At 46.3% G+C, this 27,909-nt stretch overlaps 1 protein-coding gene across 3 annotated transcripts in view; it reads left to right on the top strand.

The window, feature by feature from the left end:
- PHACTR3 (phosphatase and actin regulator 3) overlaps positions 1-26,558 on the top strand; it is a 275,725-nt gene extending 249,167 nt beyond the window's left edge. For all 3 annotated transcript variants that reach the window (XM_008012500.3, XM_008012491.3, XM_008012529.3), the window contains 5 exons: positions 15,418-15,473; positions 19,269-19,330; positions 20,260-20,400; positions 24,026-24,102; positions 25,967-26,558. In XM_008012500.3, coding sequence (XP_008010691.2) covers positions 15,418-15,473; positions 19,269-19,330; positions 20,260-20,400; positions 24,026-24,102; positions 25,967-25,982 — 352 coding nt within the window. In that variant the 3' untranslated portion in view covers positions 25,983-26,558. The remainder of the gene's footprint in view (positions 1-15,417; positions 15,474-19,268; positions 19,331-20,259; positions 20,401-24,025; positions 24,103-25,966) is intronic.
- The last annotated feature ends 1,351 nt before the right edge of the window (positions 26,559-27,909 follow it).

Raw genomic sequence — 27,909 nt, 5'->3', positions numbered from 1 at the left:
TCAGATTCCTCTTATCTTCCTGCTATTTACCCTCATGCTGGTGTTGATCCTCCATGGTCCAGGGTGGCTGCAAAGGCACCAGACATCACATTCAAATCCCAAAGGGGCATGCATCTCAGCTGAGTCAGCTCTTCCAGAGGGCTCCTCCCAGAAACTCCTCCACATCTACCTACTGCTCCTTGGTTGGCCCCTCCTCATGTGGCCGTGGTCAGCTGGAAAAGAGACAGCTCTGAATAGGACCCGCATTGAGGCCTAAGAAGGGGAGAAGGGAGATGGGGTAGGAAACTCGCGGCTTCTGCTGCTTTAGGTGTTCAAGTTAATTTTGTTATGTTAAAGGAAGAAAAGAAGCAACCAATGAAGAGATGGAGGAGTGAATGGAAAGCATTCTGTCTGTTAGGTAGCAATGATTTCTAAATGATGTCTGGAGCTGCCTGGTTTGAGGAGTGCACGTGGAGCCCTGTGGGCTTGGAGAGTGGCGCCCGGGAATTTACAAATGCCCCATTCCTGACCCTCCCATGCTGGGCCAGGGAGGGAGCTGCTGGCCGGAAGTTGAGGAGGAGGAGGGAAAGGGGAACCCTGAGGGGCCTCGAGAGTGATGTGGAAAAACACGCTACCCCGTCCCCAGCAATCCCACCCCCTCCACAGCGATCCCACCCCCTCCACAGCGATCCCACCCCCTCCACAGCGATCCCACCCCCGCCACAGCGATCCCACCCCCGCCACAGCGATCCCACCCTCTCTCTGACGTTTTAGTTCCGCAGCAGATGTTTCCTGAACAGCCTCTATGTACCACTCTCTGCACTGGGCCTAGGATGGGGGGAACGAACAAAGCAGATGCGGGGGCTGCCTTCCGAAGCTTCCATTCCACCAGCAAGCATGGGGGAGGGGAGGTCAAGTGAACATGTGTGTGGTACATGTGAAATACGTGGCTATGACTGGACAGAGGAAGGGCTGCAGGGCAGAGTGACCATGTTCCATGCAGTTGGCTCCCAGCTTCCCCTCCTGGGCTGGTGGGCGCTGGTGCATGTCAGTGCCATTGCTGAGGAAGGTCTGGGTCCTGTGGAAATGGTGTGGTCTGCAAATGAGGTGCACCTGTCTTTTCTTAAATCGAGGACACTTTCAGGTGGATTTGGTTTCTCTGACTCGGCTGGTTCAGTCAGCCTGACGGGCACCTACCGTGTGCCTCAGGCCCTGTGCTGGGCAAGGCCCTGCCTCCAGCTCCCAGCCTCACTAGGAGGGAGGGATGGGAGCCACAGGACATGCACAGTGGAACAGCCGCCAGGGCAGGTGAACCCTGGAGAGGGGTGGGCTGGGATGGGGACCCTGGGAAGCCACAGGAAGAAGGAGCGCATGGGAGTGACCCTGGAAGCCCAGAGATGGAGATGGGGAGGGGAAGGGCTGGCAGGGGCCCTGCCTGAGCGAAAGATCAGAGACAGGCAATGCTCAGCATCCAAGGAGGAAAGCAGAAGGAGCTGGAGGGCAAGGCGGCCCTGGTACCTGGCAGATGCTCCACTGGTGCCTGTGGAATGGACCCGAAAGGATCTTAGCCCTGGGAGCAGGCAGTGGGGAGCATTACGTATTCTTTCCATTTTCAAAATTTGAAGAAGGGACTTATATACATGGTAAAAAATAAAACGGTACTTCTCACTCCCACCTCATCCATCTGTCCGGAGTCAGCCACTGTCCCTGAGACCATGTGTGACCATTCAGAAGTGGGTCTTTGTAGGAGTCCTAACGCCCAGAACAGTAATCTGCAGATATTACCCCCCATGTGCTATGCCCGGCTCAGGCCTGAGCTGGCACCTGTGGTAGGTCCTTCACTCGGCATCAGTCTCTGGAGGGAGGCGGAGTAAAGACCTGTCCTCAGTGCTCAGCCTCAGGTGACTACTCAAAAAGCCGTTGGAAAGAAGAGATCATAAGCATGATTTGTTCATGCTTTAAACACTATTTTAAAGTAAATCATACAGATGTCACTTGCTTAGCCATCACTTTGAGGCAGAATCCAAGGACATTTCTTTGAGGAAGAATCTACCAACTTAAGTTATTTTTGCTCTAAACAAAGGCTGGATGCGTCTCCTACAAGTTCCACTGTCAGTTTCTTCGGAGAGGAGTGAGTATTTAAAGACACTTGGAAGCAATCTGAGTGCAGAATCCTTCCCGAGTTGTAAGGCCCCGCCTCCCCAGAGCTCACTCCTCTCTCCCACGCAAACTGCACAGTGGTATTTTTAGCAACTTGCCTCTACCGACTCCAAAGCTCAGTTTTCATAGAAGTTACATTTTCATTTTACATCTGTGTGAGATCATTCAATCAATATGCATTAAAAGCTTAATTAAATTACCTAATTACAGAAACAAGTACACCTGGTGCCAATAGGTTTGGGAACAAAAGCTACCAGTTCCTGATCCATGCACAGCTCAGCTGGTGTGGCCAGGCAGGTCTGAAATCTGTAGGGAGGCCACGAAGTCAGGACGGGACTCCCAGCATGACTGGGGCCACTGTCCACAGGAAGGATTTCTGCTTCAAGAAGCCTCAGCCTGTCTCTAAGGCCTTTCCGCTGATCAGATCAGATCTACCCAGTTCAGCCAGGACACTCTCCTTGCCTTAAAGTCAGCTGATGGTGGCCCTTGATCACATCTACCAGACACCGTCACAGCGGCACCTAGATGAGTGTTTGGTTGAGTAACTGGGGACTGTGACCCCACCCCTCACACCCTTCAGGTTGACACATCAAATTGACCCTCACAGATTCAAAGTTGGCAAGAAGCTCGTGAGCAGATCTAAGAGTGTACTCAGTCTCTCACTCACAGCCTCGCTCCGCAGGTGATTTGTAGAGAAGCCAGTATTCAAGCAAAGGGCAAGTTCAAAGCTTAGACTCTTGATGATGTGGTTTTGCAGTTTCTATACTCACGTTTATTCCATTTTATCTTCCCCAGAGTCTGGCCGGGAGAGCCTTCCACATAAGGGCTAATGGAGCAGCACCCGGTTCCTTTCTGTAATGGCATTGAATTCCACCGTGGGGTTGAACACAGGTCCTTTAGGCTCTAATGGGCATTGAGGCTCTGCCCCGTGGTTGGCTCTCATGAACATCCTCATACGTGTGTCTGTAAGAGGCCCATGTGGAAGGATGTTCACACACGTCAGAGATCTTGGAACTAGACCTGGCAGGTTAGAGAATATATGCATCTGTCATTTTTGACCTGAGCACTGATCACCAGGGAATGCCCCTGACTGACAGCCCCACCATTGGTGGGGGAGGGGCTCTGTCTACACTCCTGTCACCATTGTGGACTTTCCAGCTTTCTGCCCTCTGCTGATCTGGAGGTGGCACAGTGGCGTGCTGTTTGGCACAACCACACACTCCATGTGGTTGTTATTTCCGTGGAGGCCTGTGAATAACGATGAGCTTTGGACTTGCCCCACAACTGAAGCCCAGTTCCACCAGTAAGGCTGAGCTGTGTCCCACAAGCCCAGAACCATGCACCCTGCAGTGGGATCCCTGCATCGCCAGTGGCTTCTCTGCTCATTTTGCTGTGCCAGCTTGAGAGGCTGTGCAGGGGCTGGGGATTCAGCAGTGACCAGGTAGACAAAGTCTCTGCCCTTGGAGGGGTCCTGAGTCCCTAACTGGCCGGCGTGGTGGCTTGTCCTGGGTTAGCACACATACTGCCTTTTGCACTCTGGTGGCAGCTGTGCAAGCGTGAGACTGTGGTATGTCTTTCACAGGCTTGGACGGGGGCCTGCCCAAGGTTGCCTTGTTGCTGTCAAAACCAGCCTTTGGGCTAAAGTTTCTCAGTGTAAACCTGGCCTTGCCTTGATGTCCCATTCATGTATCTACTCATTCACTCATTCATTCATTCACTCATTCATTCAGTCACTTGTTTGTTCATTCATTCATTCACTCATTCATCCAGTCACTCATTTATTCATTCATTCACTCCATTCATTCATTCATTCAGTCATTCCATTCATTCATTCAGTCACTGGTTCATTGATCACTTATCATGGGCTAGGCTTGGTTCCAGAGCCCTGAGTACACAGCATTGGGTACTACTGATGCAGTTCTTACCATTAAGGTACTCAAAACATAAATAATCAATTTTGGCCATGAAGGCCACAAAATACACAAATGCACTGGGGAGCAACCTGTGCAGAAAGGAACCAGTTACTTCAGCTGGAGGAGTGGGGGTTGGCTTTCTAGAAGAAGAGGTTTAAGCTGAACCATGGGGAGATCTGGGTAACAACCTTCTTAGCAGAGGGAAGGGCCCAGGCAGAGGCACTGGGTGGGAATCAGCTTGGCATGTGCCGTGGTCTGAATGTTTGTGTCCTCCCCAAATTCATGTGTCACCCCCAGTATGATGGTGGTTGTAGATGGGGCCTTTGGGAGGTGATTAGGTCACGAGCGTGCAGTGCTCTTGAGCGGGATCAGCGCCCTCATAAAAGGGAACCCTGAGGGCTGCATTGCTCCCTCCATCGTGTGAGGACACAGGGAGAAGATACTGTCTCTGGGAAAGTGGGTGCTCCCCAGAGGCCGAAACTGCTGGCACCTTGACCTTGGACTTCCCAGATTCCAGAACTGGGAGAAATGGATTTTTGTTGTTTATAAGACACTGAGTTTAGGGGACTGTGTTGTAGCAGCCCCGCTGGGCAAGGGCTGGACCAAAGGAAGACAAGGTATGGGGAGGAGGGAGAGGAGCGGGGTGGGGGAGGGGAGGGGTGCTCAGTGGCTTCGGGGAGGCTGGAGCTCTGCTCTTCAGCAGGTTGTCTCCCTCCAGGAATTCCCTGCCATGGGCTGGGGCCTCTGGGTCCTGGTGGATGAACACACATCTTCACTGAGTGTCCCTGGCCCGGGCCAGTGTCTTGGTTCTTCCTGACTGACTCAGCCTGGACTTGGCTTACCCTTGGCTGGGACCTGAGGAGGTCAGGCAGGGTGGTGGGGCCCAGTGGGACGTGGGGCACATTCCTTCCAGTGCAACCCCCTGCCCCAGCCTTACACCTGGTATTACACTGCACACATTGTCCTCACCCTGCCTCTCACGCCTGCTCTTCTGCACACACCCTCCTGGCCCCGCCTCTCACACTTGCTCTTCTGCACACACCCTGCTGGCCCCGCCTCTCACACCTGCTCTCTCTGCACACACCCTCCTGGCCCCGCCTCTCACACCTGCTCTCTCTGCACACACCCTCCTGGCCCCGCCTCTCACACCTGCTCTTCTGCACACACCCTGCTGGCCCCGCCTCTCATACCTGCGCTCTCTCCACACACCCTCCTGGCCCCACCTCTCACACCTGCTCCCTCTGCACACACCCTCCTGGCCCCGCCTCTCACACCTGCTCTCTCTCCACACACCCTCCTGGCCCCGCCTCTCACACCTGCTCTCTCTGCACACACCCTCCTGGCCCCGCCTCTCACACCTGCTCTCTCTGCACACACCCTCCTGGCCCCGCCTCTCACACCTGCTCTTCTGCACACACCCTGCTGGCCCCGCCTCTCACACCTGCGCTCTCTGCACACACCCTGCTGGCCCCGCCTCTCACACCTGCGCTCTCTACACACACTGTCCTCACTCTGCCTCTCACACCCGCTCTCCCACACACTCTGTCCTTGCCCTGTCTCTTATGCCCGCTCTGCACACACCGTCCTGGCCCTGCCTCTTATGCCTGCTGTCTCTCTGCTTCCCTCTGCTTCCCTCTCTCACGTCCTTCCCTGCAGGCTGCCTCTCTCCCTCCTCTTTGCACACATGTTCTTGGCCTTTCTTCCTCACTCCACTTTCCTCCTTTCAAAGATAGCATTGGCAGGGCTGGGTGTCACTGTGAATGACGTTCTCTGCGTTACCTTGACTGTGAGAACAGAAGGTGCCTCTCTATGGGTAGATGCGAGTTTGGTCCTGAAAGTCAAGGGCCTGGTTTTCCTCCGCAGGATTCAAATCCTTCCCTCTCCCCGCTCCCCTCCCTTTTCTTCTTCCCTCCCTCCCATAGTTCTCAGGCACCAGGTGATTCTTCAGCACCTCTGAGAGTCCCTAAATGGAAGGTGACTTGGGTATCCCTTGGTGTCCGTGTTGCTGTCTTTAGCACCTGGAAGAGGAGGTGGAAGGGGCGTGTCCACGGTGGAGTTGGGGAAGCCTCTTGGGGCAGCCAGGGAACCATTCAGAGAGACTGGTGCTGGTGACCAGCTGGCCTTCATGGGCGGGGATGGAAGTGAACTTTGTGCCTCACCTGAGGCCTTAGAACACCGGGCTCCAGGCGGCTGATTGGCGGCGAGACCCCTCCCCAGCTCCAACGGGGCTGTTCCTGGGTGAGACCCCTCCCCAGCTCCAACGGGGCTGTTCCTGGTGCAGAGGGTGAGGGACTCATCTGTAGCCCAGGGGCACTAACTCATCCCTGGGTGGAGCAGTCTAGAGTCCCTTTTTGGTTTAGGGTGGGTCACAGAGCCAGGCTGACAAAACAAATAGCAACAGTGATGGAGACAGTGCAGTGCGCAGCTTGCAGAGCCCAGGGCACGGCGGCCTGGCTAGCCCCCTCACATATGGCTCTCTCCTTTCAGTCTCACCAGGTGAGACCATGGAGGTGCGGAGAGGGGACTGGCTGCACCCAGGAGGTGGAGGACAAGACACACTGGAGAGTCTGGGGGGCCAACTCCACATACCTGGAGTTCTTTCCTGCGCTGCCCTGGGAGGGAGCCCAGGCTCCAGGGGACATATTTCTCCTGCAGGGTGGGGTTGGGAGGACAGAGTAGGCAGGAGCCTTTGGCCTGAAGGCATGCCACTGTGGGCATTAAGAGGCATGGGACATCTTCCTGACATCAGAAGCCCCCCACCGCACCAAGCTTGGCGGGGCTTTCTGGAGTTGAAGTTGCCCTGCTTCCTATGCCCTCAGGACATAGGAGGCAGGCCAGCCGTTCTCTGTGGCCTTTTAGAAACTCAGGGCAGCTCTGTGGATTGTCACAGCAACTGGGGCTCCTGCTGTATTTTCAGGATGGTCCCAGGAGGCAGCGTTCTGCAGCCATGGGGCACTTCCTTAGCAATGAAGACTGGCCCCCCATTCCACTTGACTTCTGAATGTCCCTGGGACACTCGTGAGAGTCCAAAGCCCGTTTATGATGACCTGAGCCTCAGCCTAAGTGCATTGTGGACACACACAGGAGGTATTTTGGTGGAGTTGTATTATAGGTGACGTCTCCTGGAATGCAAATGCCAGAACTCTCTCCCATAGATGGGGGAGGGAACTTTGCTTTGTCCAGAACTTCACCAAGAAGCATTCCTCCGCCAGTATCTCTCAGGGCATGGAGTGACCAGTGTGGCAGCTGTGGGTCTGTCTGCATTTGTGGCTGGCACTGTGATGGTGATTTTTCTGTAGGGGCAGCATTGGCAGTGTGCGTTGTGTTACCTAATCCAGCCATGCCTGGTACTTACCTATTGGAATATGCGTTATTTGATTAAAACTTAATTTCCTTTTTCCTCCTTTATATTGCTGATAGGGTATTACGTTGTTTTTTGGTTATGTGTATGAGGGATTTGGAGGAAAAGGGACAAGACAGAACAATTGTTATAATGGGGGGGGGTGTGGGGTCCAGTGGGGCTGGGGACCTCTGTGTGAGGAGAAGGACATCCTTGCTGGACAGGGACAGTGTGAACAGCCACCTATCGGTAAACACAGCTCGGCGTGGGGCCGTCACCGGGCACAGAGTTTTGGGAGGGGTGGGAGTAGGAAGCACTGCTGGAGGGGTCAGTGTGGACTGAAAGGCTTTGCTGAAGGCCTTGGAGGTTGTCCTGAGGATGGTGGGAACCCAGGCTTGAGCTCATCGTGGGAGTGGGAGTTAGAGTTATGCTGCTGTGGGCAGGGAGGTGGACACTGTAGAAGTCTCCATCATCCAGGGCCGAGGCTTGTGGCCTGGATCAGGGAAGCGGCATAGGAGATGGAGAGAGGCAGATGGATGGACAGACGGATGGATGGACAGACGGATGGATGGATACAAGCAGAACTCAGCAGACTTGGAGCTCCCTGGGGTGCTGGACATGGGGAGTAAGAGGAGCCAGATCTCCCAGGGGTCTGGTGAGTGCCTGGGTGGTGGCTGGAGCCAGCCTCTGAGCCCAGGATGCTGGGCACTGAGCAGGTGTGAGGAGGTGGGGACCTCTGAACCCAGCATGCTGGGCACTGAGCAGGTGTGAGGAGGTGGGGAACAGGGTGTGAAAAGGTTGGCTTTGGACTCAAAGTGCCTGGGGTCACATCCTCCCTGGCATCCTGGAAGTCAGGACTGCTGGGTGCTGGAATGGCGCTTGCCTGGGCTTGTGGACCAGCAGCCACCACCTCCCAGCTGAGCTTTCAGTAGGCAGAGCATCCCTGCTTACTGTTTCCTAGTGTGGACACACTCCATCCCCTCTGCCTAGACACCCATCCCGGGTCTTTCTCTGGGCTGTGTCTTTCATCATCCAGGCCTCATCTTATGGCTTTGGAGAGTCCTCTTCTCTTCCTGAACTTCTCTCCAGACACACCCACGTTGCTCTGATGCTCTGAGACATACGATCAACGTGCCTGTCATCCATGCACCCTGATGGTGAGCGCCTGGGGGCAAGGAGAGGGGATATCTGCCCCATTCGCCATCACATGTCTGACGATGCATCAATGCATCGTGTGAATGGTGTGTGGAGACACTGTCTTACTGGGGAATCCCATCTCCAGGCGGGGGCTGCCAGCTTTTCTCAGTGACTCAAGGCGGCTGTGGGGCAGGATTGGCATTCCCAGAAAGGAGCCTCCCAAAATAGCGCAGGCGTCCCCTGTGGGTGTAGTGCTGTCTGTTCTCTCTAGGAAGGCATTCTGCCTTGTATGGAAGGAATTGCTTCTCAATCTCTGCTCCACATTGAGGTGACTTTAGATGTTCATTCAAACCTCTTCTGTGACATCTGTGCTGGGGTGAGAGCAAGACTTGGGGGATGTGTATTTAGTGGGGCAGTCTGGCTGGCTGGGGCTTCATCAGGGAGGCAAAGCTTGGGGAGCTGGAACTATACTTCTCCTGACCCTGTGTCCTTCCACTTCCTGAAATTACCGGCAGCCCCTGCTGTTATGCTCATCGTGCAGGAAGGCAGTCAGCTGAGCAGTGTGTGCAGAGGACGATTCAGAAACTGGTGCAAGCTTGGCACTGAGACAGCGTCTGATGGGGGAAGAGGGGGCATCTGATGAAAGAGGCTATGACAGACATAGAAGCATGTGCATGTCTGATGGAAGAGGGTATGAGTGTGTGATGGAAGAGGGTGAGTGGAGAGTGTGAGTAGATGATGAAAGAAGGTGTGTTTGATGGAGGAGGGTGTGTCTGATGGAGATGATGTGAACGTCTGGAGAGGGCGTCAGTGATAAAGAGGCTGTGAGTGTCTGATGGAGGAATGTGTGAGCATCTGATGGAGGAAGATGTGAGCATCTGATGGAGGTGTGAACGAGTAGATGATGGAAGAGGGTGTGAGCATCTGTCTGATGGAGGAGGCTGTGAGTGTCTGAAGGAGGAGTGTTTCCTGGGGATCCAGGCCTGCAAAGAGGCTCTGGGCAGGATGGAGCCTGCAGTTCTGCTGGATGAAGCTGGAAGAGACCTGGGCTTAGCATGCCAGGTGAATAATATCAGTGCTATAGTAGTAATGATAATGCCACCTATTTGTGTGCCAACCTCCTCCTGTATTTAGTGTTCTCAACTCTCCCAGCATCCCTGTGGGTTTGGTTGGCAGGTGTTCACCTGAAGAATCAGAGGCTCAAGTAAGGGAGGGCGTGACCCCATCACCCAGCTGGCAGGGGTCAGAGCGGGAACTGGAATCCTAGCTCTGTGCCAGTGCTGGGGCCCCAGTGCTGACTGTGGAATAGATGGCTGACAGCCTCCACAGACCTGGAAATGTGGGTGGCACAGCTGCATCATGACTCCCGGAGCCCCTCCATGTATTCTGACTGTCTAGACTGTCGATGGTCTCATTGGCTCCACCTCTAGGCCCCTTCGTCCCCATCGTTTGTCCCCTGCTCTGTCTCCTCTAGTACTCACAGCACAGGGCCAGGTGTGTCATAGGTGACTGCCACAGATCTGTCTTGTGAGAGACACTCGGAACCAGAAAGTGCCTGTGGGGTCACCTGTTTGGCTGGTGCCCCCTTGGCCCCCAGGGCCCCCATAAATGACTCACATCCACACTTGAACATACAGTTTTCAGGGTGTGGCGCACTCGATACCTTTAACTCCTGTCTGCATTCCAGGGCCTGCTCAGCCTCTGCCTGGTTTCCCAGCCCAGCCTCGTCCTTCCAGACTCCCTGTCATCCCCACCTCTTGTGTGTGCACAAGCAGGGGCCAGGTGGGGAGACCGGCAGATGCTGCTCTGTCTCCGGAGTTTCTTTACTTAGTGTCGCTCCCACACCCACGCGACGCTTTAATTAACTGCCACACTCAGGCTTTCTCAGTGGGGAGAGTCAGAAATAGACTGTGGCTTCCCCAGCTCCAGGCAGCACCAGGACGTCACCCCATTTCTGAATCAGGAGTCTTGAGCGGCTGCAGAGGGTCGGGAGGGTTGGGGAATCCCACAGGGGTTCTGCACTCCCACCTGCCCTGCCCCACCCCTCCACAAGGCCTTCTGCAGCTGCCAAAGCGCAGCTGTGCTCCGGCCACGTCTCTTGTGGCTCCTCGGAGAGCACCTTGATCCTGAAGCTCAAAGCCCAGGAAGCCCTGGCGGCATCCCTGCCCCAGGCAGGTCCAAGCAGGCTTATGTAGTGAGGGGGAGGAACCGGCGCCCATTCCTTTGCTCCTCGACACAGGCCGCTGCCCTTCCCTGCACCGGCTCTAGGGGTCTGCTCTCGCAGAGCTTCATGACTCGTTCAACCTGACTGCCCTTTTCCTGGCCATGGTTCTGCCCAGAAAATATCCTGGGCCACCCTGGCCTGAGTGGTGACTGTGTGTCAGGTCGGGGTCAGCATGCTGAGGGGCAGGGCTGGTGACCTGTGATGCATGCCTCTGCCTGAACCCGACTCTCTGTGCTGGGAGAATCCTTCCTGGGCCTCGTCCCAGCTGTGTCCCTGCCAGCTGGTGCTGCTGGGGTTCCTCCCTGCCGCGGTCCTCCTCGCATCTGGAACTTGCTGTGGGTTCTGATTCCAGCCGTAGTAGCTGCTGATCACATTCGTCTCTCTCTGAGCCTCAAGGGTCTCACCTGTAATGTTGGCAAAGTAATGGTCTGTCCTTGGCATCAGGCTCGTCACCATTTTTCCTTTTGGAAGCCCTGACTCTGCATGAAGAGTTAGCATAGCTTCAGGTAGCAGGTGGACAAAAGGGTATCTTTTATATATACTTAGGGTAACAAGTATTAATTTGGAGTGTGGGGTGTTTTTGCCGTATGGCTAACTTCTTCCCCAAGTCTTGGACATTTCAGGGGCCCCTCACAGGCCTGCAGCACACTTTGTCCTTGGTATCTGGTGGGAGTCTGGGCAGGTCCGTATCTCTTGCTAGTGGGTTCGTCTCTGTCTTTGTTGGACAGAAATCTGGAAGAGTCTCCAGAGAGTGTTTCCAAATGCAAATCTAGTCCTGGCACACTCATACCCCGTCTCACCCAGGTCTGCTTTAAATCCTTCAGTGCTGCTCTGGGGTTCCAGGAGTGAATCCAGACTCCCTCTCCAGGGATGCCAGGCTGTGTGCATCCTGCCCCTGCTCAGACTAGGTACACACACACCTCCATGCAATCTAAACGACCCCACCTCAGGACCTTTGCACATGTCCTCTCCTCACCTAGCGATCCCCAATCATCCTCTGGATCCCAACTAAAGTATCACCTTCTGCAAAGACATTCATGTCCAGGTTACAGCCTAGTCTCAACAGTGGCCTGGCCTTGATGGGTTGGCAGCACCACCCTAAGACCCTGCTCAGCACCCTCACCTGGCAATCAGGGGTCTTCTTGCTCACCTCAATCCCCTCTGCTGGTGAGAACCACAGGGAGGGTCTTGGGGCCCACAGTGCTGTCTGGGGCTCTGCATCCACCCTTCCAGCTGTGGGGTCCTGGCACTCTGTGGGTAGAGAGGCGGGTTGGTGACAAGCCAGTGGGGTCCTGGCCTGAGCACCCTTTTGCTCTGTTGACAACCCTGTGCCTCCGGGGCTGTGTCCATCCAGAGGACTGCATATTCTAGACCATTCAGGGGTGCCCTGGTGACCTTCAGTGAGAAGCTTGGCAGCTAGATGAAGCCCTACAGTGAGCGACTGAACCACCAGACTGCCTCTGCGCCTTGGGACCAACTGCGCAGTTTTTGCTGGTTTGATGTCCATGCTTTCCTGAGATGTATCAATTGGATGAAATGCCTTTCTGGGAACATGGTCCACGACCAGCTGGCAAGTCACAGGTTGGGTTTTCTTGAGAAATTACTATATCCCAAGCATGCATTGTCACAAACATTTTTGTGCATTATCTCATTTAATTCTCATTGAGAGGGTCTAGTACTAATTTTCATTTTAGATGAGAAAGATAAGGTTCCAACAAAGAGGAGGGAAAAGCCTTGTTTGGGGGCCATGCCAGTGGACACCAGCCTCCAGGGACATTCGGGGTACTTCTCAGATTTGAGGAAATGCACAGCCTCACTCCTCAGGTGTCCCTATGGGTGTTCCTGGCTGGGCAGCTGGCTCAAGAATTGTCTTGAGCCACACATTAAATACAAATGGCTGGGGCCAGCATCGCGGACAGTGAAAGAGTTTATCAAGGCAATTGTAGGTAAAGAAAGGCAAATTTATTAGAGAAAGTATGAAGATCCGTTGCAAGGGTGCAATGGGCAGCACAGCAGAGAAGGGGCTGCCTGCAAAGAGGCAGGGGCTGGAAGGAAGTTTTATAGCGTTGTGCCAGAGGGCCTTATGTGCAGATAAGGTCGTGCTGCTGAGGCCTCGAGTGGAACAAGATATTTGGAAATAGGATGTCATGCCAGTGGGTTGTCTGTGATTAGCCAGCTCTCAGAACAATTATTCTCCCCCAACTAGGACCCCTTCCTCATTGTTGCTTACTTATTAGGACTCCACATTTTACTTCCCAGAATCCCATTCCTACACACAGCCTCTCCCTCTTAGCCAGAGGAGCTGCACAAAGGAAGTACCTTTTCACGGGTAAAAGACATGGTGCACCCACTCTTGCTGGGCTTCAGGGATTTTTCATTTCTATTGCTCTAAAAGTGCCTGTGTGCCTTCGCCCTGCATCCCATCTCCTTCATGCTTCCGAGCCCTTCTGTGGGCGGCACTGGGGCCAGGGATCTGGCTTGTTCCTGCTTTTCCTATGGTGGCCTGCCCCATCTTTATCCAGACAAAGTGGCTGTCAGGTTCTCTTGCCATTCCCTGTTCACAGAGACTCAGATACGTTGAGAAGCGAGCTAACGCTGGGTGCCCAGCTCTAAGGGGAGACCGCAGACAATTCCAATTTCCTGATGATTTCTCTTCCTTAACCTAATTCCTTCTTCAAGACCCTTGCAGACACTGCTGTACCAAGTGGATTCTGTATAACTCTCTCAGAAGCTTCCTCTTCCATGAAGCCTGTCTTGATTACCCCCCTGCCCCGCCCCCGTCCTCACTCCCTCAATGGTTAAGCCCCGTGAGTGAACAGTTAAGAGACGCTGTGAAGAGAGCTGTGGTCTTCTCACACTGGCTGCTTCTCTTCATTTGGGTCTCAGCAAAATGTTCTCTCTGCCAGATTCTGAATGTATCTGCCCCTGCCCAACCCCTCACCCACCATATCCCCCATTTCCTCCACGGCACTGACCATTCTCTGAGATGATTTTGTTCATTTGTCTGCCTTTACCTCTAGACCAGGGGTGTCCAATCTTTCAGCTTCCCTGGGCCACATATAAAGTACACTGATAGGTGATGAGCTAAAAATAATTGCCAAAAAACCTCATAATGTATGTTTTTAGGAAGTTTATGAATTTGTATTGGGCCTCCTTCAAAGCTGTCCTGAGCTGCATGTAGCCTGCAGGCCACGGGTTAGACAAGCCTGCTGTAGACTATGAGCTTCCCAAGGGCAGGGGAGTCTTCCCATATTCAGCACTGTGCTCTGGGGGCTTGGAACAGTGCCTGGCACAGAGCAAATATTTCAGTCATTTCCTGAGTGCTAGAATGAATGGTCTTTGGGGTGTTTTGACCAGACTGCAGAAGCAACACTTAGTGAGCTAGGCTTTGCACGCATTGTTTGGGATTGGGGAGGATTCCAGCCAGGAATTGTCAGAGGGGAGGTTCAAGTCTCACTGAACATCGAGATATGATGTGGAAGCAACCACCCACAGAGCCAGAAGACAAAGCCCCCGGGGGAGCAGAACCACAAAGGGTTGTGTTCTAGTGGGGAGGGAGGAGTGGCTGAGTCCTGCAACGTCCTAGGCTTTCTGCTGGGACAAGGATTATAAATAGGAGATAAATAATTTTTAAATGGAGCCTACATCCTCGCCGGGGCAAAATATTATGGCCCTAAATTCTGGGCGTTCAAATACTGGGCCCTGTTGTCTCCCTGCTGTGGTTAGAGGATCTGGAAGTGGGAGGGTTTCTGGCTCTGGCCCAAGTACAATATTATTGTAGTCACAAAAATAATCAGAGCTTGGCATTAATTTCGGATAATGATGCCTCCTTCTCCTGACAAGCCCTTTATGTTTTTTGGTGGTGACTGTTGTTGGCTGCATCCTCCAACTTCTTCAATGAGAGACCACTTGAAAAAGAAATAATAATTTGTCTTCCTATCGCACACTCCGTCTGCGCTGATGGTGGGAGGGGAATGTGTGTGGGTGGGCTCAGCTCTGTTAGCTGTGCTGGCTGGAAGAGATTCCCAGTTTTTATTCAGCGCTCGAGCTGAGCTTTATGCTTGCTGACAAGAGGCGGGAGGCCCCTTAGACATCTTTAGACACTCCCCCTGTGCTGGGCTGGGCACAGGCGGCTCTACTCAGCCGTTCAGCAGGCAGAAAGCCGGAAGGAGAGATCAGTGCTCCCACGGCTGGTGTCTCCTCTGCTGACAACGGAGGCAGTGCTGGGAAGCATGGATCTCCCAGCATCTCTGGATCTAGAAGCCTGAAAACAGGTGGTGCTACCCACCCCTCCCTAAGCCAATGGGCAGGAAAAAGAATTTCCTGAACAGATCTCCTTGATGCTTAAATACACTGCTCTGGTGAACAGTCCAGACCAGGCAAGATTTGGGCGACAGATCAGAAAAATGAAGACCTGCACATGCGGAGTTGGAACAAGGACTACCCTAGTATTAGCTCTGTGACGGGGCAGCTTTCACTCTCACTTGGAAGTCTGACTTGATTTTGCCAGCAAGAGGCAACAACCAAAGGTTCACTTTCTCTCCTCCCCATTTTGGGAGGCGATCTATAGGGGTGTGCCAGCCACCTCTCATCCTTGCAGACCCCAGGTGGAATTTGCAGGCAGCCACTATGGTGCAAAATGTAATTCTAGTGTTTTTCCGCAGACGGCTGAGCCAAAGACCTGCCGTGGAAGAGCTGGAGAGAAGAAATATCTTGAAACGTGAGTAGCTGGTGATTCCTCTAGAGGTTTTCCTTCACGTGTGGTGAGGCTGTTGCACAAATTCTGAGTTCCCATAACCCAGCCCTTCTCTGCAAGCGGAATGCTCTATGCTCCCAGTAAACCTGAGCTGCTGAGGAATTCTGAAAGCAAGCCCCAAAGGAAAGCTGATATATCTAGAAACATTCTTTTTTTTTTAATTTAAAAAAACTCCTCTCCTCTTAGCATAAAGATGTTTTTATTTTCAGGTTAGTTCCGTATGTCTAAGCACATTAGGTTTTAAGCAGGTCTTCCTGGCAGTTTGGGTCGGGGTTCTTCTTGGCTACAGAAATCACAAAGCATGAACTGCATCATAAATCTCACTAGAGAAGGACACGCCCCTTGCCTGTTATACTTGGGAGGAATAAAGCAGTCAGCTCAGGGAAACAGTGAAGCCAGGGGAAGCTTTCATGTGGCTGAGGACTTTGAGGTTCCAGGACCCTCTGTCGCTCCCAGCCTTGCGCCCCCTTGCCATTTCCTGTTAGGTGGACAGTTATAGGATATGCTGAGCACAGGTGTTCATGAGTAACCTCCATGCTCTAGGGCACTATATTCCATTAACTATTCCATAAAGTTAGCGATTTAAGGGTGGCCAAACCTCTTGAAAAAGTGTTTCTCAAATAGTTCTTTAGTCATTTTCAGTTTTTAAAACATTTTCTACAGAAAGTATCTTCTAATGGCTTGGATTTTTAAAGGACTTTTTTTTCTCTTTATGTGATGAATACTGCAGACTTTCTCTGAGTTTGTTTTCTTTTTACGAAGTTATGATGGTACCAAGCTGACTTTCTGTCAGAAAATACTGCAGAGCCCCTTGTTGGTCTGGGTACTGAACTTGAATTGATTCCTCTCTCCTTTCTTTGCCTCAGTGCCTTCATTAACTGCCTAAAACAATCCCCTCCTTTATAGATTGTTGAAAATAACCCTCAGATAAAGACTTCTTCATTTGACTTTTTAAACTTAAGATATAGTGACTACGGTTCTGTGTTAACTATACCATCTCTGAGGATTTAAAGAAAAGCTTTTCATTGATAACATGCTTAATTAAGTAGGCAGACAGAAAAGTCAAGCTGTTTCAGTTGCCAAATATTTGAAGTTTTAAAAATTAAGTCACTTATTTGTAAAGCTTGTAAGTTGCAGATGCTACTAAAAGTAGCAGTCCAGACTTGAACCAGGCAAGTTCAAGACACAGGAAGCACCACATTCCAAGTAGCCTTGGAACAGGAAGAGTACTACAGCCCAGACTTTTAACCCAGAAACCATGTCTTCTTTCAGTAGCAGCCTCTTCCTTCCTAGGTCTTCCCACCAGCAAGTGCTTCTAATTGTGTTATTCTTTGGAAATAAATATCAGAGCCTTAGAAATAGAACTGTCTTTGGTGACAGGGAGCTAACAAGTGCATAACTGAAACTGACTGCACTGACCTTCAGTGCACAGAACGGAAAATGAGTTTCCTCTGCGGTGGCCATGGCAATCCCGCCATAAACTGTGCCTTCATTAGTGGATGTAGGTTTGTCCTTAGCTTGGAAGCCCTCTCTGGTGTCCTGAGTGGGAGGACCTGAGACTTTTACTGCTAGGTTTGTGGTGGGTGTTTGGTTTTTCTTTTGTTCTGTGGAGATGAGAATAGGGTAACTATATATAGCCTAACATCATACTCATAGGCTCCTGATACACAGGACTTCAAGCACTTACACTATATTGCATTTTCTTCTTGTAATCAATCCTTAGAATATTACTTTTGTGTTTGCTTCAAGGGGGAACTCATGACTAATTGCAATTATATCTGAGGAGCACTCAAAACTCTGCCCATGTAACACTATAACATGGATAGAAAAGCAGGAGAGCAGTGGCCCCTTTCTATGCTGATGGTAATTCTTTATTAGGCCCAGTCTGTGCCATGGACTGTATTCAGTACTTGGTATAGATTCCCTCATTTAATCACTGCAACATATTTGTGAGGTTTGCACTTTTTAACAAATGAATATTGGAACAAGGATAGCACTAGAGTTCAACCCCAGGTCTGCCTAACTCCACTGCCCATTTTCTTAACTACTGCATCAGAAGCAGTAATACGTTTTGGACATTCATGGAAGACTCATGTATATAACTGTCCAAGCTGCTGGAGCTATTTCCAGAAAATATGGGTGTAGCAGTCCTGATTATGGGTCCCTTGCTTTGTATAATGCACAGGATTTTCTGGGTCTGGAAATGAGATCCACAAACATATCACTAAGGGGAGCTGAGAAGGGGAGGTCTGTGGGCTTAGACTAACAGGGAGGACCTTCTTGGAGGAAGTATCCAACAGAGCGCCTGGCACGAAGAAGCACTCTGACAGGAACTTTGAAAGATCAATTCTCCGAAGACCCTGCTAGTGACCTTTGTAGTTATGACATTTTTCAAGATTAAAAAAAAAAAAACAAAACAAAGATCTGACTTGTTTCAATCTTTTCACATGGGAGTTGCCCACGGCCTATTTTAAAGAAATCTGAAAAATTTTATGTCACGTAAATCCCTCATGGCTGGCCTTATCTGGACACTTTCACAATGTTTCTCTAATTGTATCAGCTTTCTGATGATACCTTAAAAGTATGGTTTCTTCTGGTTTCTCACTTGTATAAAGAATTAAGCACAAATAGGATTTAATTACCTTTTCTAAAACACCCTAGTCCAAGATGACTCACTTAAAAAAATTACTGGAAAGCACAATATATTAAACTCTCATATAACCAATCCCACAAAGGTATAAATACTTGAAATGCATCTTTTAAATAAAGGCAGATAATGTGAAATTGTGTTAACTGCAAGTGGCAGGATTTCCCTTACCAAAACCTAGCAGTGTTTCTAGGAATGCTGATTGTTGAAATCTCTTTCCTAGGAATGGAGCTATGTTCAGGTCAGGGACCTAAGGCTTTATTTAGCAACGCAGAACACCAGAAATAGGACAGCCATTATCTTGTATCCCAGGGGGACGCTTACATTTTGTACTATATCTCAGCACTTTGGTCTATTTTTAGCTTCCAAGTATAGGTGAGAGCACAGCTTGAATGTTAATAGTCACAACTTACCAAGCAAAGCTAATTTTGCTGAGGGACTTGGGCTCCTTTACAAGGCACTGTCATATAACAGTGTTCACGCTTCAGCAATGGAGAGTCAGCTAGGTTCATAGATATGTTAAGATTTGAAATATAGTCTGAACATATAAATTTCAAGCAAGCATATGCTGCCCAGGAGCTGAAGAAGGTGTTCCATGTTTTATGTTGGTTAAAAAGTCTGTATGCTTATTACGGAAAAAAAAAAGTAGTGGCAGTGCTATTTATATTGAAGTGTACATACACATTTATTTACTTAGTCTACTACAGATATTTTTAATGTGGCATCTAAGTGCTAGATGTAAATATAAAGATATTTGGGGAGAAAGAAAATCAGTGAGAAAGACAGACACAGAGATGTCTACTTCCTTAAACAGCAGCCATATCTGTGGTTGTTTCTAATGCACAGAAGGGCTGAGGAGACCAGGTTGGGATGACAGCAAAGCTTCGCTTAGTACAAGTATTTCTGTGATGAGACCATGATCTCCTGAACAGTGATTGACAAAGTGGGGGAAAAAAAAAACCCACAAAGAGTGATGTGGAAAAAGATCTCTTTAATATCTTACCTTCAGCTCCCAGAAATACGGATATCTTGGGTACACCTTCCTGCTAAAGAGAAGAACGTTTCAACCTGTTTCTCTTTGTTATTTTTTCCCCTATTTTCATCTTTCACAGAAAGGAATGATCAGACAGAGCAGGAAGAAAGAAGAGAAATCAAGCAAAGATTGACAAGAAAGGTACTATAAGCATTTTATTGCCTGAATAATAAAGGTGGTCTAGAGAACAGCTGCTTCGGTAGCAGGTGGGATGAGTAATCTAGGTATCACTCTGTGATCATGAATAATGTTTTCCTGGACAACATGGCATCAGTTAAATCAGGATATTTGCTCAACGACAATGAATTAACTCCCTCTGACATTCCCTATGGACGAAGTCCTTCCCCAGCACAGTAGCACTTGGAGAGGTGCACAACGCACATGACATTTTTTACTTATGTTCAGGTGGAAGCCAGAAGTTGATTGGCATTTTCTTAATTTACAGTGTCTAGGAAAAGCATACCTGGGTATCAGTGTTTTAGTTACATTTTGCACTCATCGCTTTTGTTCACCTCCAATATGTCTAGAAGTTCCTCAGTTGCAGAAAGCTTATCTGTGACTCAAATAGTTAACATTTACTAGGGCCAATACAGGTAGCAACTCTATACACCTTAATCTACTTTTAAAGCCCTGACCATTTCTAAATTCAAGTGTTCTGGATTCCCCTTCTTTGTTGTGCTGCTCCATAATAATTCTCTTGGAATTAACAGAATATCCTTCCTAAGCTGGACATATAATAACTTTATTAGCACTTTGAAAAAGCTTATCTAATTGTACCTGAAGCCATTGATGCCATAAACTCTAAGTTAAATCACTAACTATTCCTTGAGCTGGTGCTATGTACTACTGGGGATGTTCCTTCTGATAAAATGTTTTGGAGGAAGGGGGATTGTGACTTAAGGGTACAGTATATAATTTAAGCCCTTCACATTAGAGATTGCTTGTATTCAGGTTATATATCACAGTTTCAGTTTTATTTTTATTTTTTTAGAAAGATGCTGTTTGTTCAGAGTGCTTCAAAAAAGCTAGTTTAGCATGTGATATTTAACTATGATGATCTTTGATTTTAGCTTAATCAGAGACCCACCGTTGATGAATTAAGAGACAGAAAAATTCTGATACGATTCAGTGATTACGTGGAAGTAGCAAAAGCGCAGGACTATGACAGGAGGGCAGACAAACCCTGGACGAGACTGTCAGCAGCAGATAAGGTACATAACTGCCTGTGCTGGGGGGGTTGTTGGATGTTATAATAAGGGCAAAATATGTCATGCCAGGGAGTTTATTCATAGATAATGGGAGTCTTCAACTATTTAAATTAAGGGTACACCTGCAGTAAATATTGGTTTCTCAAAGACAATTCAGGGTCAGATTGAGAAATGGTTCTCAGCTAGGGCACAGTTTTGCCCCGAGGGACATCTGGCAATGTCCAGAGACATTTTTGATTGTCACAACTCGGGATGCTACTGGTAGAGGCCAGGGATGCTGCTAAGCATCTCACAATGCACATAACAGGTCCCACAACAAAGGATTTTCTAGTCCCAAATGTCAAGACTGTGGAAATTGAGAAACCTTGGTATAAGGGATAAATCAAAGGTGGGCAAGGCTGCCATAAGAGATCAACTGACAAGTTTAAACAAGAAGAGCTACAGTGGGGATAAAGAGGAATTCAAGAAAGCCTCTACAGTATAGAAGAGGTTCTAGATTCTCTCCCTGGACTTGTGCAGTTTGAAGTATCTCTGAGAACCTCCTGAGGAGTCTGAACTGAATGGTTAGAGAAGGAGGAAGCAGGTCATAGAGTCTCTGCCTGACATTTGCTGAGCACAGAGAGGGTAAGTTCTTGTCTGTGATCAAACACTTGACTGGCAAGATTTAAGCCCACGAATGTCTATAGAGTCTTTTTGTTACCTTCTTGCTTCTATTAATTTTCAGAAGACTTAAAGCCTTTAGGAAGAGAAAAATTATACATTCAGGCAAAGAAATTTGCTAACTGTTCTTCATTCTTCATATGCCGAGTATGAGTATGTACACAGATATTGCATCAACTTGGAGAAATGCGAACATGTTGGACTAACTTGCCTAGTTCTTTGTGATTGATGTGCTCAGAGGATCACAGTGATACAAGGAGAAGTATCTTTGGTAGTCTGCAGATGTGTTTGAGTATGAGAATAATATACCCCTAAAGTTCTTAAAGACTTTCCTTGTCCCAGAGGCTATGTTTGATGTTTTAGTCTCATTGGGTCCCTCGAGTGTTTATCTGAGAAAGAAGTACATGATGCAAGTGGGCCTGGGGAAGCCAAAATATTAATATATGCTGAAGTTTCTCTTAGAAAGGCTTATTTCTAGATTATCTCTGATTATAAAATTCCAAGTTCACTGAAAGCTGCAGTTTACTCATTATCTTGGTGTTCCTGTTTCATTAGTGCCCTAAGCATGTGCTTGGTCTGTTTAGGTATGGAGTGAGTGGGGTTGGGGGAAGGATTGTCTTCCCACTTCAGTCCAGCAAATTAATTCATGGAAGACTCATATAATACTAGTCTTCGCCAGAGCAATCGAGCAACAGAAAGAAAGGGCATCCAAACTGGAAAAGAGGAAGTCAAGTTATCTCTCATTACAGACAATATGATCTTATACCTAGAGAAACCTAAAGACTCCACCAAAAAACTTAGATCTGATAAATTCACTGAAGTTGTAGGATACAAAAATTAGTAGCATTTCTATAAACTAATAATGGACTAGCTGAGAAAGAAATCAAGAAGGCAATCTTATTTAAAATAGGTGTCAAAAATACCTGGAAATGAATTTAACCAAGGAGGTGAAAGATCTGTACAAGGAAAACTACAAAACAATGATGAAAGAAATTGAAGAGGCCACACATAAATGGAAAGACATCTCACACTCATGGATAGAAAGGACTAATACTGCTAAAATGACCATACTGCCCAAAGCAATCTATAGACTCAATGCAATCGCTATTAAAATACCAATGTCATTTTTCACAACAATAGTAAAAGCCATCCTAAAATTCATGTGAAACCCCAAAGAAACCTGAATGGCCAAAGTAATCCTTAACAAAAAGAACAAAGCTGGAGGCATCACACTAACTTCAAAATATAGTATAAGGTTATACTACCAGCACAGTTATTGGTATAAAAGACACATAGACCAATGGAAAAGAATAGAAAACCCAGAAAAAAATTCACATGTTTACAGCCAACTGATTTTTGACAAAGGTGCCAAGAACATAAGCTAGGGAAAGGACACTCCTCAATAAATGGTGCTGGGAGAATTGGATATCCATATGGCAAAAGAATGAAACTGCACCCCTATTTCTTACTATATACAAAAATCAACTTGAAGAACAAAGACTTAAATGTAAGACCCAAAACTATAAAACCACTAAAAGAAAACACAGAACAAACAGTCCAGGACATTGGTCTAGGCAAACATTTTACGGCTCAGACCTCAAAAGCACAGATAACAAAAATAAACAAATGAGACTATATTAAACTATAAAGCTTCTACACAACAAATCAACAGAGTAAAGAGACAACAGGGAATATAAGAAAATATTAATATCTATAAACTATTCATCCAACAAGGGACTAATATCCAGAATATACAAGGAACTCGAATAACAGTAAAAAAAAAATCCCATTAGAAAGTAGACAACGGACATGAATAGACATTTCTCAAAAGATGACATACAAATTGCCAACAGGTATATGAAAAAATGCTCAACATCATTCATTAATCAACAGGGAAATGCAAATCAAAACTACAATGAGATATCATCTTATTCCAGATAGAATAGTTATTTAAAAAAAATGCTGGAAAGGATTAGGAGAAAAGTGAACTTTTATATACTGTTGATAGGGATGTAAATTAATGCAGCCATTATGGAAAACAGTATAGAGACTCCTCAAAATATTTTTAAAAAACTACTATATATGATCCAGAAATGCCACTTCTAAGTATAGAGCCAAAGGAAATCAAATCAGTACACTGAAGAGATAGCTGCACTCCCCTGTTCACTGCAGCATTAACAATAGCCAAGATTATCTAAGTGTCCATCAATAATGAGTGGAAAATGTAATGCGTGTATATATGCATATGTGAATACAGTGCACGCACACAAAATGGATATTCCACCTTAAGAAAATCCAGTCATTTTTGACAACATGTATGGAACTGGATGTTATTATGTTAAATGAAATAAGCCAGGCACAGAAAAACAAATATCACATGTTCTCACTCATGTGGGATCAAAAAAGTTGATGTAATGGAGGTAGACAGTAGAATGATAGACACCAAAGCCTGGGAAGGGTGGCAGGGTTTGGGGAGAGAAAGAGAGGTTGGTTAACGGGTAGTAACATACAGTTAGATAGAAAGAATAAGTTCTGATGTTCTATAGCAGAGTAGGGTGAATATAGTGAACAACAATGTTGTGTATATTTCAAAACAGCTAGAAGAGAGGACTTGAAATGTTCCCAACACATAGAAATGATAAATACTTGAGGTGATGGACATCCCAAATACTTGATCATCACGTAGTCTATGCATAAAACATATCACATGTACCCTGTATATACGTACAAATATTATGTATCAATAAAATGTTTTACAAAGACTTCCAGAATATTAGCTACATACTAGCTTGGTAGGACTATAATAATGAGTATGGCAGTTTTAATGATGAACCAAAAATTGTTTATTTTTTTCTGTGTATTACATAATCGAGTCAACAAGTATTAGGAATGGTTAATTTATAAACATGATGCTAATTTCCCAATTTTTTAATATCCTGAAAAACAATGTCTTGTTTTTAAATTTCAGGCAGCAATTCGTAAAGAATTAAATGAGTACAAAAGTAATGAAATGGAGGTACATGCATCAAGCAAGCACTTGACAAGGTCAGATTTGTTTGTATGCATTTCATGGTACTTATATTTATTTTTGAAACACACACCACCCCGCTGCCACAAACCATGTATCCGGCTATACAAATTCAGCATTTTTCCAGAGAACTGTATTGAACAAATAGAATGTACTTCAATTAAGAATACTGCCTGCTCCCATTATTTCCTTTAGGACTTGGTGAAAGGTGATATGTATGGTAACAATATTGGTTTATTTAAGTAGTTAATGCATATTTAACAAAAATAAGCCTCAAGGCAATGAAAGTAATTTTTCTGTGTATTTAATTCCCCTCTAATATTCAGAATTCCTCCAATTTATAGAAATATTTACACTTATAAATTGCTGTGAAATTAGTCACTCCCCACCCTCATTTACTTTTTCCTACCTTAAATTATTAGTCACATCTTTAACACAGCTGGTGTTCTCCTAAAGCTGAGTATTTGTTTCCTCAGCAAATATTTGAGTAAGTGCTGAGAATGCAATAGTGAATATGATAAAGGAGGCTCCCATCTTCATGGAGTTTATGTTCCATTGGGAATATATTGGCTGATTCTTCCATAATCAAGACTTTTCCCATTAAGATGAATATATTCTCTGTCTATGCTACCATATGCAAGGGATGACACTGGGCTTCTTGGTGATGACAAAGTTGGGAAAAGATTTAACTCTCTTTACTTATTGAACTGAATATTCTTTCAGTATTTTCCCCCACTTCTTTTCTATGGCCATGACCAGTAGTAATTATGTGAAGTCCTCAGATTATCTCTGATTCTAAAGCAGATGACTGTGATGCAACAAGCCTTCAACTGAATCAGTTGCTTTGTTCTCTCTCCTTTTATCTGAAGATGCTCATGCTCAAGGCCCACATACAAAGAGAAAGGAAATCCTGCATGTAGATACTGCCTTAAACTAAAATAATAGTTTTAGTTTTCTGTTTGTTACAAAGTGGCCACTGCAATTGTTATCTGAAAGATTTACTCTGTAAGATTAATATGGCTATAGAATAGAAACTAAGTAAATGGAATTCCATCTTAACCCATGGTTTTGGGGTGAATGTATCAAGGAAGGGAAAGTTGGATGAATAGGAGAAAATTATGCAAATAGTTTGTTTTTTAAGGTTACCTCCCATGACTAACATACTTTTGGGAAGAAATAGGTCATATGAATGTTTAGGAAAGACAGTTCCAGTAAATAATGAACAATTACATTTAATGCTCATTCTGTCTTAAACAGAATGACTACGTATTCTATATATCATAATCTCAATTTTGTACATTTTCTGATTACACATTAAAATGTTTAGTAAAGATGTTCATTGTCCTAAGTTGATAACTTTCTAAAATAATGACTCTAATACTTGAACATAAGGAAATAAGATCTTTATACCACATTTTAACAATTCATATGAATTTAAGAGTCAGAACAGTATTTTTAGTTATGAGATTTTAAGTGTTTTAAAATTACTATGAACATAATACTCTATAAAAAGTCATAACTCTACCATAATTTCCAATAATTTATTAACGAATACATTATTTCTACTGATTTAGCAAAGCCCTGGCCTTTCTGTGTACTTCAAGGGCTTACCTCACTGTTTTAAAACTAAGTTCTAGGTAGTCCTAAGAATTCAGCATATAATAGGGGCCTTAGAGTAGGGAGCCCTCTGAGACTCTACCCTATTTTAACTAGAGTAGCTCCATCCTCATGTTTTACATATGGGACTTCTGAGAAGCTTTTTAATAGCAGCAAATTTAACCTTGTAGCAAATAGCAGCAAAAACTTTGTAGAAGGTCTTTGGCTATTTTAACTGCTAGAAATGTATAACCTTAAATTCTTTGTCTTTTTTATAATATCTAGATTCCACAGGCCATAGAGATTTTCTTCTGAGAAGAATTTGTGTTTAATTTTTTGATACCAACACTGAACATTCATCAGGGAACTTTCCTGAAGTTCAGCTCAAGACTACCTGCTGTGTTTGTGAGAAGAGCAGGATCACACACACAGGTGCAATCTTGACCACACTTACCTGCAAGAGGAGTAACCAGAGGACACACTTCCTTCCTTCTTTGGTGTCTGAGGAGTGTGAACTGTTGGGGTCAGTTAAGACCCAACATAACTCTATCAGAAGAAAACTGTTGTTTGCCTTTCAACCTTGTTTTACAGTTCTGCAGTGTAATGGAGGACGGGCAACGTGCATGTGCAGGCTCACCACTCCCAGGCCTCTGACATGAGGGACATGTGACAATGTCATTCAGTATTATGTTTAAAAGACATTTTTATCCTGATCATTATTAATTTGAAAACTCTTTAAGTTCATGTTATACAAAATGATTTACTGTATTATACTTTTCCTTTTTTATATAATGTCTAACAAAAAATACAGCTGCAACATTTTGATTCCTGTTAATTTTGTTCTTTAATTAAATGACTACTTATTGCAGGAAATTAACCCAGGCTTTACATTTTCTTGGGGTTGGGATGAGTGGTACTTTAGAACAGGGATCTGTGAAACAAGTCAATTTTTACTTTTGAGCCATCAGAATCCAAACACATGAATGAGAATTCCAACTTTTTATGTGTTTGGTAAGTTTTGTTTATATATGTGGTTTGTGCCTTAGAAAATCAAAATGAGTGCATTTAACCAAGAAATAAGCAATAATTTGTTGAAAACTTCTATCAAAATGAAAAGTATCCCCCTCTTTAAGAGTATTTTTAAGCTCACCTCTGCAAATGTTGTTAGACAAAGTTTTAGATGAAGGAGATTATAAAGAAAGGAAATTTAACCTGGCACAAAGGGGGAAACAATAAATGTTCCCTGAAAAATATTTTTAATTGGCTTTCAAATAAGTGTCCTTACAGAGATAAGCCTTCCCTCCTGGTATACTGGTGAGGCAGGAAGCACAGTAACTTGGAGCATGACTTTCAGAGCTTGCAGAACTTGTGCACAAATCCAAGCTCTGTGCTATTCAGCAAGTTACTTATTTTCTCTATAGGATGGTTGTATCTCTCGCACACAACATTGCTGTAGTATCTAAATAAGAGAAAGTAACTAAAGTGCTGGCACAGTGCTGAGGACATTCTGGGAATCCAATAAATGTTAGCTACTGATGATAGGGTTATCAGGTAGCACCTGGAGCAACTGAGTGTCCTCTGTGACTTCTTGCCACACATGCTACCTCATTGACTTCCACTATCTTTCCTTTTCTACTTAAGACTGCTACTGGGTCAGATGCCCACAGAAACTACTGAGCCTTTATGTTAGCACTTTGTCCAAAGTGACTTCTGATCAGTCCTAGAGACTGGCAAAACACACTATTCATTGAATTATAGTTTTTTTTTTTTTTTTTAAATACATTGTTATGGTAGAAAAATTCCAGCTCTACCTCTTAGTTGCTCTGTAACCTTCTGTGAATCAGTTGACTTCTCTGAGCCTCAATTTCTTCATTTGTGAAATGTATCTAAATCCTTTCTAATTAGAAGTCAGTTAAAGGATTTAAGATGTATATATATTATACATATATATACACACACACATACACATTATGCTGTTCATAACCCATTATTTGTAGCCAACCAACTACCAAAAACTTTACCTTTTTTCTATTTTAAGCAACATATTAGAAGCTCTCTGTATTTTTCAATTTAAAATATTAATGGGAGCCCAAATTATGTAAAACTAAGATTTCAATTTCCCTCACATAGAAATATTAATATACTTACTAAGAAACAAAGAGAAGGAAAAGGTGCTACTGTTTAGAAACCACCTTGGCCCCCACCGCACCCCAACCGGGACAATAGAG

Source organism: Chlorocebus sabaeus, chromosome 2 (genome assembly GCF_047675955.1).
Source record: "Chlorocebus sabaeus isolate Y175 chromosome 2, mChlSab1.0.hap1, whole genome shotgun sequence".
NCBI classification, from domain to species: Eukaryota; Metazoa; Chordata; class Mammalia; order Primates; family Cercopithecidae; genus Chlorocebus; species Chlorocebus sabaeus.
This window is presented reverse-complemented; position numbering and strand designations above follow the sequence as displayed.